Source organism: Erythrolamprus reginae, chromosome 10, assembly GCF_031021105.1.
Source record: "Erythrolamprus reginae isolate rEryReg1 chromosome 10, rEryReg1.hap1, whole genome shotgun sequence".
Classification (NCBI taxonomy): Eukaryota; Metazoa; Chordata; class Lepidosauria; order Squamata; family Dipsadidae; genus Erythrolamprus; species Erythrolamprus reginae.
Window position 1 is genome coordinate 11,809,991 of NC_091959.1, and position 12,122 is coordinate 11,822,112.

At 39.1% G+C, this 12,122-nt stretch overlaps 1 protein-coding gene across 1 annotated transcript in view; it reads left to right on the plus strand.

Annotated features, from left to right (window-relative positions):
* Positions 1–12,122, plus strand: part of LOC139172808 (ADAMTS-like protein 3) — a 183,230-nt gene that overhangs the window by 150,924 nt on the left and 20,184 nt on the right. Inside the window, exons 8-10 of the mRNA XM_070762031.1 lie at positions 2,043–2,117; positions 8,515–8,672; positions 10,222–10,333. Of these exons, the coding sequence (XP_070618132.1) occupies positions 2,043–2,117; positions 8,515–8,672; positions 10,222–10,333 (345 nt within the window). The remainder of the gene's footprint in view (positions 1–2,042; positions 2,118–8,514; positions 8,673–10,221; positions 10,334–12,122) is intronic.

The following is a 12,122-nucleotide window of genomic DNA, read 5'->3' on the forward strand; positions in this document are numbered from 1 at the left end:
GATTTCTTCATATTCTTTTACCTCACTATTTTTTATCAATAATGCTGCTTCCTTGGTTATTTTCCAATTACCATTCGTAATTTTATTCACTTCCAAAATTTTTGAACTTTATTACATTCCCAAAACATATGCATAAATACTCCCTTTTCCTTACACCCATGCCAACAATTTCCTTTCTTCGTTGTTTGAAAATGTGATAATTGTACTGGTGTATAATACCATTTATGTAACATTTTTCTTCTCATCTCTCTTATTCTTGTGTTTTTAATTATTTTAATATTTTCAATTATGCCTTCCATGTCCCATTCATCAATTTCTAATTCATCCTGCCAATATCTCGTCAACCCTTTTACTATTTGTTCTTCTGCTTGTAATAATTCTCTATATATGTTACCTGTTTATGCTTTTATATTGGTTACAAATCAATGCAATAAGCACATACTTAAGTAAAAGGGAAAATAAAGAAATATTCATTAGACAAGAAACAAATTTAGAGATCTTAATGTCACCCTCCATGAAAAACATCGAGAATATTCTACAGAGGCAGCACTCGGAGTTGCCTTGTGAGTATAGGAACAGCTGGATAAGACTTGAGGCATGGATAAACCAGAGATCTCTTGAACCCATGTGCCAAAATATCCTTCATCCTGGTACTGTGCACTAGATCAGGGGTCCCCAACCTTTTGGACCTCAGGGAACTCCAAGGTCATAGTTTTAAATCCCACTGACCCTAATTCATCATTTAAAGTCCTGCAGACCACTAATAGGATTTTTTTTTAAAAAAAGATGAATACATTTGTAAAATAATGATTAATATGAAATGCACCTATTTAACACAACAAATTAATAATGCTTATTTAATTATAACAAAATCGTACATGCTTATTTAATCCTACCAAACCCTTTAAAGGTTGTTTTAATTGTAGCAAAATTATTTAAGTTAGTGTCACTATTACAAAATGATTGAAGCTTGTTTGATGGTGGCTTGTTGATGTTGTTGGGAAAGTCAGTCCCATATTCCAGAGCTGTAGCTGTAGCCACCTCCTCTCTCCTCCCATCTCTTCCTTTACCCAAATTCCTTTCTTTTCCTTTTCCTTTCTTCCTTTCCTTTCCTCCTTTCCTTTCCTCTTTTTCCTCTCCTTTCCTCTCCTCTTTTTCCTTTCCTTTTCTTTCCTCCTTTTCCTTTCCTTTCTTTTTTCTTCTCCTTTTCTTTCCATTCCTTTCCTTTCCCTTCCCTTTCCATTAAATGTAAAATTAATGTTGTTGCTGAACTAATAAAATCTTTTACATCATAACTGCAAGTTCAGGGGGACACAAAACTATTGCTAAGGCCAGTTTGAGCAAGGACGTGAAGGATGTGGCACCACAAGATGGCTTTTGAACTTCTTGTCACATTTTTTAAATAGCAGCCCTGCTAGCAGCATTATAAATGGCCACTCAACTTAAGAGCTTCCCCATGGATTCTGCAAGAGTACATTGAAATATAGGCTATCGCTGTCGCTACATCTGCAAAGCCAGATGTAGACAACTGTAGAAAGTTTCTGTACATAAATAAATGAAAATATTTAGAAAGAGTCTTAAGTTGACAGATTCAAGAGTCTAATTTGGGTTTGTGTTGTTTTTAACCTTTAGCAAATTGCAAGTTTTTAGGACTTAGGTAGCTGATTCGTGTCTACCTATAGGAATTAAATTGTGAACAAAATCTAAGTAAGCAGTCATTAATTGTTTTTACTAGGAAGCATTCTGCACAGAATAATTTGTTCATGTTTTAATTCAGTGTAGTAATTTGATATCTAGTCTGAGCATTAAGACTTTACTGACTAATATCTTATGAGGGTGTATAGAAAATAAGTATCCAATGGATGAATTTACATACCCACATGTAATATAATAGTAGCCTCATTTAGAAATTCACTTTAGGACAATGTATTGAATAGCATCTGTGTTTATAAAATAAAAGGAACATTTGCTGCATCATATTTTGTGAATGATCATTATCTTGTAAAACAATTTATTTGAATCAGTGTGTTTAATTTTTTTAGGGGAAGAAACCATCATTGCTGTTCCACATGGAAGTCGCAGTGCAAGAATTACTATAAAGGGACCAGCACAACTTGGTATGGACTTACTTACTTACTTACTTACTTACTTACTTACTTACTTACTTACTTACTTACTTACTTACTTACATACTTACTTACAGATTACTTCGGGAGTTGGATGGCATACAAATTAGATAGATAGATAGATAGATAGATAGATAGATGGATGGATGGATGGATGGATGGATGGATGGATGGATGGATGGATGGATGGATGGATGGATGGATGGAAGGATGGCTGGCTGGATGGATGGAAGGATGGCTGGATGGATAGAAAGATAGATGATAGATAGATAGATAGATAGATAGTAGAAAGATAGATAGATGATAGATAGATGATAGATAGATAGATAGATAGATAGATAGATGATAGAAAGATAGATAGATAGATAGATAGATAGATGGATGGATGGATGGATGGAAAGATAGATAGATAGATAGATAGATAGATAGATAGATAGATAGATAGATGGTAGAAAGATAGATAGATGATAGATAGATAGATAGATAGATAGATAGATAGATAGATGGCAGAAAGATAGATAGATGATAGATAGATGATAGATAGATAGATGATAGAAAGAAAGAAAGATAGATAGATAGATAGATAGAAAGATGATTACTTACTTATTTACTTATCTGGTTGTTTGTTTCTTTTATTTGCTGCCCATCCCAACTGAGCAGGGGTGGCGCAGTGGTTAGAGTGCAGCATTACAGGCTAACTCTGCCGACTGCCACGGGTTCGATCCCGACCGATTCATGGTTGACTCAGCCTTCCATCCTTCTGACGTGGGTCAAACGAAGACCCAGATTGCTGGGGGTCAATAGGCTGACTGTGTAAACCACTTAGAGAGGGCTGTAAAGCACAATGAAGTGGTATATAAGTCTAAGTGCGATTGCTGTACAGCTTATTTTAACATAGTCTAGTGAGATATATAATATATAGTTGGTAAAACAGTCTCCTTGACAACAAATTCAATTTAGTATTTCCTTGCTTACTATCCACAAGGACCCATTCCACTTGTGATTGTTTTATGTACAAACATGGGAGCGATGAAGATTGCAAGCCTGCTCCCAACTCAGTTGAAAATAATGGATTTTGCTACCAGTGCAAAGAGATGTATTTTTCTTCTCCTATTCTCTTTGTTTAACATTTAAATAGTTTCAGGGGATGAGTACATGGATTTGAAGCTAAGGAGAGGGTCTGTTAGAAGATATTGTAGGCTTTCCAGACGTATTAAGGATATCGAATCCAAAGTAAGCCAGCGTTCTCTGAAAATAATCCCCCTGCCATAGAAGCAACATAACCAGAAGTCAATATTTTCACAAGTGGCTAATGCCAGATAACCAAGTTCATGAACTTACAAGAATCTAGTTGCAAGCAAACTGAAAGATGCTAAATTTAACGCTTGGCTGCATAGCTAGAGGTATAACAAGCAGGAAGAGGGAGATTATGATCCCGCTATATAGAGTGCTGGTGAGACCACATTTGGAATACTGTGTTTAGTTCTGGAGACCTCACCTACAAAAAGATATGGACAAAATTGAACGGGTCCAAGGAAGGGCTACAAGAATGGTGGAAAGTCTTAAGCATAAAACGTATCAGGAAAGACTTCATGAACTCAATCTGTATAGTCTGGAGGACCGAAGGAAAAGGGGGGACATGATCGAAACATTTAAATATGTTAAAGGGTTAAATAAGGTCCAGGAGGGAAGTGTTTTTAATAGGAAAGTGAACACAAGAACAAGGGGACACAATCTGAAGTTAGTTGGGGGAAAGATCCAAAGCAACGTGAGAAAATATTATTTCACTGAAAGAGTAGTAGATCCTTGGAACAAACTTCCAGCAGACGTGGTAGATAAATCCACAGTAACTGAATTTAAACATGCCTGGGATAAACATATATCCATTGTAAGATAAAATACAGAAAATAGTATAAGGGCAGACTAGATGGACCATGAGGTCTTTTTCTGCCATCAGACTTCTATGTTTCTATGTAAATTTCTTTTTTCTTTCTCTGAATGACAGAAGCTTGCATTTTAAGTGGTTAGTCCTGCAAGTGAATTCCCTACTTTTCTTTATAAGTATTAAAAAAAAAGAAATGCAGTACATGGTTTGAGGATTTGGAGATGGGGGCTTTTTTCATCATCATCATCATCATCATCATCATCATCATCATTATTATTATTACAGTATTATTATTATTATTATTATTTAACCCTTATGTTACTTCTTGAGGAGTAATGCATAGAAACATAGAATATTGGCGGCAGAAAAAGACCTCATGGTCCATCTAGTCTGCCTTTATACTATTTCCTGTATTTTATCTTAGGATGGATCTATGTTTATCCCAGGCATGTTTAAATTTAGTTACTGTGGATTTACCAACCACGTCTGCTGGATGTTTGTTCCAGGCATCTACTACTCTTTCAGTAAAATAATATTTTCTCATGTCGCTTCTGACCTTTACACCAACTCACCTCAGATTGTGCCCCCCTTGTTCTTGGGTTCACTTTCCTATTAAAAACACTTCCCTCCTGAACCTTATTCAACTCTTTAACATATTTAAATGTTTCAGTCATGTCCCCTCTTTCCCTTCTGTCCTCCAGACTATACAGATGGAGTTCATGAAATCTTTCATTTTATGCTTAACACCTTCCACCATTCTTGTAGCCCGTCTTTGGACCCGTTCAATTTTATCAATATCTTTTTCTAGGTGAGGTCTCCAGAACTGAACACAGTATTCCAAATGTGGTCTCTCCAGCACTCTATACAGCGGGATCACAATCTCCCTCTTCCTGCCTGTTATACCTCTAGCTATGCAGCCAAGCATTCTACTAGCTTTCCCTACCACCTGACCACACTATTCACCCATTTTGTGACTGTCAGGAATCGCTACCCCTAAATCTTTCTCTTCTGAAGTTTTTGCTAACACAGAACTGCCAATGCAAGAGTGAAAAAATTTATGAATTCCAACAGATTGGATTTCAGACAAAGCCCATTGTTCCAGCTCCCCTACAGCATAAAACATGACATAACAGAGATTCCACAGCCCCTTTTAAGTGCCAAATCTAGCCAGTAAAGGAACACTGGTGACAATCTACATCTCTAGAAAAGCTTTCAAAGATTGGTAATTTTGTTGTTGATCTCTCTGTCTCATTCATCTTAACACTGAATTTGTTCTTTTTAAGCGATGGAAAGGTGGCTTGATACATTTCTCTTTATTTATTTTATTAATCAGATTTGTATGCCACCCCTCTCCGTAGACTCGGGCGTTACAATGTAAACAAATCTAATATTTAAGTTAATTTTAAAAACCCCAATTTAAGAAACCAATCATACATACTGACATACCATGCATAAATTTTATAAGCCTAGGGGGAAAGAATATCTCAGTTCCCCCATGCCTGACGACAGAGGTGGGTTTTAAGGAGCTTACAAAAGGCAAGGAGGGTGGGGGCAACTCTGATATCTGGGGGGAGTTGGTTCCAAAGGGTTGGGGCCGCCACAGAGAAGGCTCTTCCCCTGGGTCCCGCCAAACGACATTGTTTAGTCGACGGGACCCGGAGAAGATCCACTCTGTGAGACCTAACTGGTCGCTGGGATTCGTGCGGCAGAAGGCGGTCCCGGAGATATTCTGGTCCGGTGCCATGAAGGGCTTTATAGATCATGACCAACACTTTGAATTGTGACCGGAAACTGATCGGCAACCAATGCAGACTGCGGAGTGTTGGTGTGACATGGGCATATTTGCTCCAAGACCTTTTCCTGATTAATCATTCAAAGTAGAACTGTAGTTTTAGCCTGACAATTAAGATCCCAAGATATACCAGAGAGCCTCGGTGGTGCAGTGGTTAGAGTGTAGTAGTGCAAGCGACTTCTTCTGATCACCGGCTGCCAGCAATATGGCAGATATGCTGACTCTGTAAACCTCTTAGAGAGGATTGTAAAACACTGTGAAGTGGTATATAAAAGTGCTCTTGCTCTTGCTAACAGCTTCTGTTGTTGTTATTGTTTATGTATTACCAGATCTCTTTACCTCTGAAGGATTCCAAGAATTTTAAGTGTAGTTTAAAATAATGCCTGCTGTATTTTTAAGGGACATCTGATGAATGACTTCCTTTACAACAAATGAGTTTGAATATACTTCTGTCTAGACAGAGAGGACCAATTCTATCCCTCTTTTCTAACACCACTGTTTTGATTGGAATTAGACCAAGAATAAATTTGGACCGGCACCCTTTATCAAGAGATAAAGGGTGCCGTTGCATTATTTCCTTCCTTTTAAGATCCAGGGGAATATGCCGTCTCGAGGTAATTTGTAAAGCTGAGACAAGTGATTATTGGAATATTTATTTTTATTTTATTTATTTATTTTGTCCAATACACAATGAGGGTTTTAGTGGGTATACATCTATATACACATAGTAAAATACATGATGAAGGTTATAGAGGAGATACTCATAGTAAAGTATATCTAAGAAAGAATAGAAAAGAAGGTATAGTAATAGAACATATTAATGAAAGAATAGAAGAAGAGATATAGGAATAGAAGAAAGGAATAGGAGATATAGGAGAGCAATAGGACAGGGGACGGAAGGCACTCTAGTGCACTTGTACTCGCCCCTTACTGACCTCTTAGGAATCTGGATAGGTCAACCGTAGATAATCTAAGGGTAAAGTGTTGGGGGTTTGGGGATGTGGAACGGCTTGCCTACAGAGGTGATGAACGCTCCAACACTAGTGACCTTCAAGAAAAGACTGGACTGCTATTGGACTGGCATGATGTAGGCTCTCCTGCATCAGCAGGAGGTTGGACTAGATGACCTGCACGGTCCCTTCCAACTCTCATAATAATAATATGAATGTATGGTGATTTGCGTGATAATGCTGACGTTGTCCAGATATGCAAGCAGACCAAGATGGAAGTTGCTATTTCTTTTTTATTTTCTTTTTTTCTTTTTGGCACATTCTTCCGAGCGATGACTAATCAATCCTCTCTCCCACATCTAAAGCAGCTGATGGAATCCTCTTTCTGCTTTCCTGACCACACCAATAGCGTATGTGTCAGCTTGGAGGAACTAAAAGCAATAAATACACTTGCAGGCGATTGGTGCCTTTCACGCGCCAGTGTGTTTGTGATCAAAAAGGCAATTTCAATGGCCTTGTGTGATATTGGTGCCTCTGGCCTCTCATTTATGATTCCCTTCCTATATTGAATAATGGATTTGCCCAGCCAGCTCTGCCTAAAACACTGTCTAAAGAACAGGGAAACAATAGCCTTGTTGAATATAAATTGTGATCCATTCAGAAAGGCTAACTTCAGGTGTGCTTGAGGTTTGCCTAAACTCTAAAATAGAATTTGCATGTGTGAGTATCATGTACAAGGGCAGATTTCTTACTTGGGAGACTTGTCTGGATCAAAAAGATACATGGTTTTTTTTTCTGGACTGCTTTTTCCAGAAAATCTCTGTATTTTTCTGTTCCTGGAATTCGCTTGGTAATACTTTAAAATGATTAGTTTAGTTTAGTTTAGATTAGATTAGATTAGATTAGATTAGATTTGTCTGTCTGTCTGTCTGTCTGTCTGTCTGTCTGTCTGTCTGTCTGTCTGTCTGTCTGTCTGTCTCTCTCTCTCTCTCTTTACCTACCTGCATACCTATCAATCAATCTATCTATCTATCTATCTATCTATCTATCTATCTATCTATCTATCTATCTATCGCACCTGTAAATTTTGTCTATAATAGTTTTCTGGCAGAATCGGTTTATTTATTTATTTATTTATTTGTTTGTTTGTTTGTTTGTTTATTTGTTTATTTATTTATTCAATTTTTATGCCGTCCTTCTCCTTAGACTCAGAGCGGCTTACAACATGTTACCAATAGCACTTTTTCTAACAGAGCTAGGCTATTGCCCCCACAATTCGGGTCCTCATTTTACCCACCTCGGAAGGATGGAAGGCTGAGTCAACCTTGAACCGGTGATGAGATTTGAACCGCTGACCTTCAGATCTACAAGTCAGCTTCAGTGGCCTGCAGTACAGCACTCTACCTGCTGCTTTATTCTTCCAAAATTGTGCATATGATATTCTTGCAGCCGTTCTAAATTCTATTTCTGTGTTTGTTATCTCCAGTAGCCATTTGTGCATTATTTTCCAGAATCCATTTTCTTTGGGGGCATGACCACCACAAATAAAAGAAGGTGCATAATTCTTTGTTGCATTTCCAACATTTCGAATTTAAATTTGGGTTAATTTTCGCTCCTCGTGATGGTGCAAGATATCATCCATAAAGCATCTTGTAATGATTTTCTTTAATTGCCACTGATTTTGTAATTTCGCAATGTTTGTCCCAGGTCATCATAATCTGCTAAAAGATAATATCTATTCCCCCTCCTTATGCTTTTTAGTGATTGAATCAAAGACACTGCAGGGTGATACTGGAGAACACAGTTTTAACGCCCCTGGAATGTACATTGTTGAAAACACAACGGTTGAATTTCAGAAGAGCCCAGAGAGAGAGACGATAAAAATCCCAGGGCCTCTTGGAGCTGATTTCATTATCAAGGTAAGACACTTCGTCATGTGCCAAAATTTTGTCCTGGAAGTTCCTGTTGTAACATCAGCCCATCCCACCCAGTGAGGCAGGAAAGATATGTTGCGTACCCCATCAACCACTTGTGGGATCCAGAAAGAGAGAGACTTCTGCCGTCCCACCTCACAATTAAAGAAATAAAAAAATAAAGATATAAAAACATGGTTTTGAACCAGAAGTGGGTTCCTGCCAGTTCGGAACGATAGAGGTATAACAAACAGGAAGAGGGTGATCCCGCTCTATAGAGCGCTGGTGAGACCACATTTGCAATACTGTGTTCAGTTCTGGAGACCTCACCTACAAAAAAGATATTGATAAAATTGAACGGGTCCAAAGACGGACTACAAGAATGGTGGAAGGTCTGAAGCATAAAACGTATCAGGAAAGACTTCATGAACTTAATCTGTATAGTCTGGAGGAGAGAAGGGAAAGGGGGGGACATGATCGAAACATTTGAATATGTTAAAGGGTTCAATAAGGTTCAGAAGTGTTTTTAATAGGAAAGTGAACGCAAGAACAAAGGGGCACAATCTGAGGTGAGTTGGGGGAAAGATCAGAAACAACGTGAGAAAATATTATTTTACTGAAAGAGTTATGATGCTTGGAACAAACTTCCAGCAGACGTGGTTGGTAAATCCACAGTAAGTGAATTTAAACATGCCTGGGATAAACATATATCCATCCTAAGATAAAATACAGGAAATAGTATAAGGGCAGAGTAGATGGACCATGAGGTCTTTTTCTGCCATCAATCTTCTATGTTTCTATGTAGTGAGTTGATCATGTGGAAAATTATCATAGATCCTAGTGAGTTAGCCATACAGTGCAGCATCCTAACCACTGCACCACCATGGTTCTTATAACTCACTCAGCAATCGGGCTCAAAGGTTCTGGCTGTAGGTACTGCCCATGAGGTCTTTCGGCATTGCATTTGGGTGCATGAATTAAAGCAAGGCAGAATCCCAGTGGCCAATTAGGTCCCACAGAGTTGGTCTTCTCTGGGTCCCGTTGACTAAACAATGTCGTCTGGCGGGACCCAAGGGAAGAGCCTTCTCTGTGGCGGCTCCAACCCTCTGGAATAAGCTCCCTGCAGAGATTAGAACTGCTCCCACCCTCCTTGCCTTTCGTAAACTCCTTAAAACCCACCTCTGTCATCAAGCGTGGGGGAACTGAGACATCCCCCCCTGCCTATGTAGTTTTTGTGCATGATATGACTGTATGTATGTTTTTTATATTGGGGTTCCTTGCTTTTAGATTTTTAAATGTACAATTGTTATTTTAGATTCTAATTATTAGATTTGTCATTATATATTGTTTTTATCACTGTTGTGAGCCGCCCCGAGTCTGCGGAGAGGGGCAGCATACAAATCTAATAGATAGATAGATAGATAGATAGATAGATAGATAGATAGATAGATAGATAGATAGATAGATAGAGAAAGAAAGGAAAGAAAGAAAGAAAGAAAGAAAGAAAGGACTGCCAACATGCAGCTTTCTAATGTGTTGTAATGGGATTCTTTAGGCCAGATATGCTGCTGCCAAAGATAGCATGGTTCAGTTTTTCTTCTATCAGCCCATAAGCCACCAGTGGAGACAGACGGAATTCTTCCCTTGCACGGTGACATGCGGAGGAGGTGAGTAATGCATGTGGCTTTGGGAGCATTGCAGCTATGGATGTGAAGATATATACAGTGATACCTCGTCTTACGTACCCCTCGTCATACGAACTTTTCGAGATACGAACCCGGGGTTTAAGATTTTTTTTGCCTCTTCTTCTGAACTATTTTCATCTTACGAACCCGCCACCTCCACTGGGATGCCCAACCTCCGGACTTCCATTGCCAGCCAAAGCACCCGTTTTCCCGCTGGTGGGATTCCCCTGAGGCTCCCCTCCGTGGGAAACCCCACCTCCGGATTGTGCGATGCTGCAGGGGAATCCCAGCAGGGGAATCCCACCAGCGCGAAAACGGACGCTTCGGCTGGCAACGGAAGTCCGGAGGTGGGGTTTCCCAGCGAGGAAAGCCTCAGCGAAATCACAGCATTTGTGATCTATAGTAGTCTCCCTTCCTTTTCATTATCATCAATAATACGTCACATATATATTGATAGCGATATAGATATCGATAGCAATATAGATATAGGTATATCTTTCAGAGTGAGATTTGTGAGTGATGCGGTAAATTGGTGTAGTGTTGTAACTCCAGTCCCTTCCCTGTACTGTGTTTAAAAAGGAGAACAGAAGTTTCACATTTGCACTAGTTAAGGCATATTTATTATTTATTTATTATTTATTTATTTATTTATTCAATTTTTATGCCGCCCTTCTCCTTAGACTCAGGGCGGCTTAAAACATGTTAGCAATAGCCCTTTTTTTTAACAGAGCCAGCCTATTGCCCCCACAATCCGGGTCCTCATTTTACCCACCTCGGAAGGATGGAAGGCTGAGTCAACCTTGAGCCGGTGATGAGATTTGAACCGCTGACCTTCAGATCTATAGTCAGCTTCAGTGGCCTGCAGTACAGCACTCTACCTGCTGCGCCACCCCGGCTCATATACTACTGATCTATTCAGGATGGCTGTCAAACACGAAATCCTGCCTGTTGAAAAGAAATATGAGCCAACCGTGTGCAGCAGCTGCCACAAAAGCCAACACAGTCCTAGGCTGCATAAACAGAGGGATAGAATCAAGATCACACGAAGGGTTAATGCCACTTTATAAGGCCTTGGTAAGGCCACGCTTGGAATAGTGCATTCAGTTTTGGTTGCCACGATTTAAAAAAGATGTGGAGACTCTAGAAAAAGTGCAGAAAAGATAGACAAAGATGATTAGGGGACTTGAGGCTAAAACATATGAAGAACGGTTGCAGGAACGGTGCGCCACTAGTTTAATGAAAAGAAGGACCAGGGGAGACAGGAGAGCAGTCTTCCAGTATCTCCGGGGTTGCCGCAAAGAAGAAGGAGTCAGTCTATTCTCCAAAGCACCTGAGGGTAGAACAACAAGCAATGTTAAGCAACTTAGAACTAAGGAGAAATTTCCTGACAGTTAGAACAATTAATCAGTGGAACAGCTTGTCTCCAGAAGTTGTGAATGCTCCAACACTGGAAGTTTTTAAGAAGATGTTGGATAACCACTTATTATTATTATTATTATTATTATTATTATTATTATTATTATTATTATTATTATTATTTATTGGATTTGTATGCCACCCCTCTCCGCAGACTCGGGGCGGCTAACAACAGAATAAAAACAGCATGTAAATCCAATACAAAACAGCTAAAAAAAACCTTAATTCTAAAACCAAACATACATACAAACAAACAAACATACCATGCATAAATTGTAAAGGCTTAGGGTGAAAGAATATCTCAGTGCCCCCATGCCTGATGGCAGAGATGGGTTTTTAGGAGCTTGCGAAAGGC